Consider the following 1,634-nt stretch of genomic DNA (forward strand, 5'->3'; position numbering starts at 1 on the left):
GATCCTCAGAAGTTGGTGCCCAGCAGAGGGCACAGAAGGAAGGGCCCCAAGTCTTGCATGGTCACAGGGAACCACTCATGTTATTGCAGAAACACGGAAGGTCCAGGAGCTCACATGTATGAGGTCTTTAGGAGATGCTTCTCTTCTGGACATATCAGGCATAAAAATTCAAATTCTTGACCTTCAGAAGGTACATGTCAAAGTGTTTGAGTCTATTCAGCTAAGCTCCGCTGCCCAAGGATGTCAAGTATCTAGGATGAAGGGTCAGATCAGAGGGGGTGAAGAGAGGAAGGTGCAGGAAGCACATTTGCATGCAGGCCACGCCCTCATTGAGGCAGAGAGGGGGAGGAGATAATAGAGGTCTGGGATAGACAAGCCTGGGATTGGGGGTCTCAGAAGGCAGTGCTGTTGAGGAGTCACCACCATGGCCTGGACTCTGGTCTTTCTCAGTCTCCTTGCTCAGGGCACAGGTGAGGTCCCCAGGGAAGGTTCATTGGGGACATCTAAGCTGATCCTTTCTCTCCTCTTCAGGTTCACCTGAGGCCCCAGCACAGAGCTAACTATTGCATTTATCTTTTTTTAGGTTCCTGGGCCCAGTCTACCCTGACTCAGCCGGCCTCAGTGTCCGGGGCTCTGGGACAGACAGTTACCATTTCTTGTACTGGAACCAGCAATGACATTGGGAGTTATAATCGTGTTTCCTGGCACCAACAGTATCCTGGCATGGCCCCCAAAACTCTGATTTATGATGTGAATACTCGGCCATCAGGGATCCCTGTTCGCTTCTCTGGCTCCAAGTCTGGCAACACAGCTTCCCTGACCATCTCTGGGCTCCAGGCTGAGGATGAGGCTGAGTATTACTGTGCCTCATATAGAAGTGGTAGCACTTATCACAGTGGTCTAAGTTCATGGGGAAGTAAAACCAAAACCTATCCTGTTCTCACAGCCTCCCTCCTTGCTCGGAAGATGCTTCCTCAATCCTAACCATTTATAGAGGGGACTTCGTGCAATATGGCCTTGAGATTTCAGTTCTCTCTCAGATTTCAGTTCTCCCTTATACAATATAATAAAATGGAATAGGCTTCCTGGTGAATTCTCTGGAGAATTCTCATTCTCTTTGTTCCTTTACATGTTCCCAGAATATGGGGAGAGACTGACAAAGAGATCTTTGTTCTGTATAATTTTCACAGTTCTCAGGGACATCCTTACCTTCAATGACAGCCTCTCACTTCTGTTAGGCCTCGTTGGAATAATTTATCCAGAAATGACCTTGTCTTACTCAACGCAGTGTCCGCCATACTCTAGTCAACATGATCCACCTTGGTGGGATATTGTTCTGCATGTCAGGTTTGAGAAAACAGCAACACAATGAAAGTTGAAGATGTAGCTGAAGGAATGAGGAGAAAAGGAAGATGATGTTTTTCCAATGCCCCTTCATCAATGCCCCCATATCCAAGGAGCTGAGCAGGGGATTTGGAATTGATATTACACCACATGTGGAAGCTCCCCTACCATCCAACTAATAAATCTTTATGCTGGATTCAGCCCTCTGTCCCTGACAGGATGGGCTATTTCCAACATGGTTCCATTTTCCACATGGGAAGAGAAGACTTGTCTCCATTCCTCAGGGAACC

At 47.6% G+C, this 1,634-nt stretch overlaps 1 gene segment (V, D, J or C); it reads left to right on the forward strand.

Moving 5' to 3' along the window:
- The first annotated feature begins 310 nt into the window (after nt 1–310).
- LOC105235062 lies at nt 311–999 on the forward strand. The segment is given in 2 exon segments: nt 311–470; nt 584–999. Coding segments are annotated over 2 exon segments (447 nt in total).
- Nucleotides 1,000–1,634: the final 635 nt, after the last annotated feature.

Source organism: Ailuropoda melanoleuca, unplaced genomic scaffold, assembly GCF_002007445.2.
Source record: "Ailuropoda melanoleuca isolate Jingjing unplaced genomic scaffold, ASM200744v2 unplaced-scaffold2234, whole genome shotgun sequence".
NCBI lineage: Eukaryota > Metazoa > Chordata > Mammalia > Carnivora > Ursidae > Ailuropoda > Ailuropoda melanoleuca.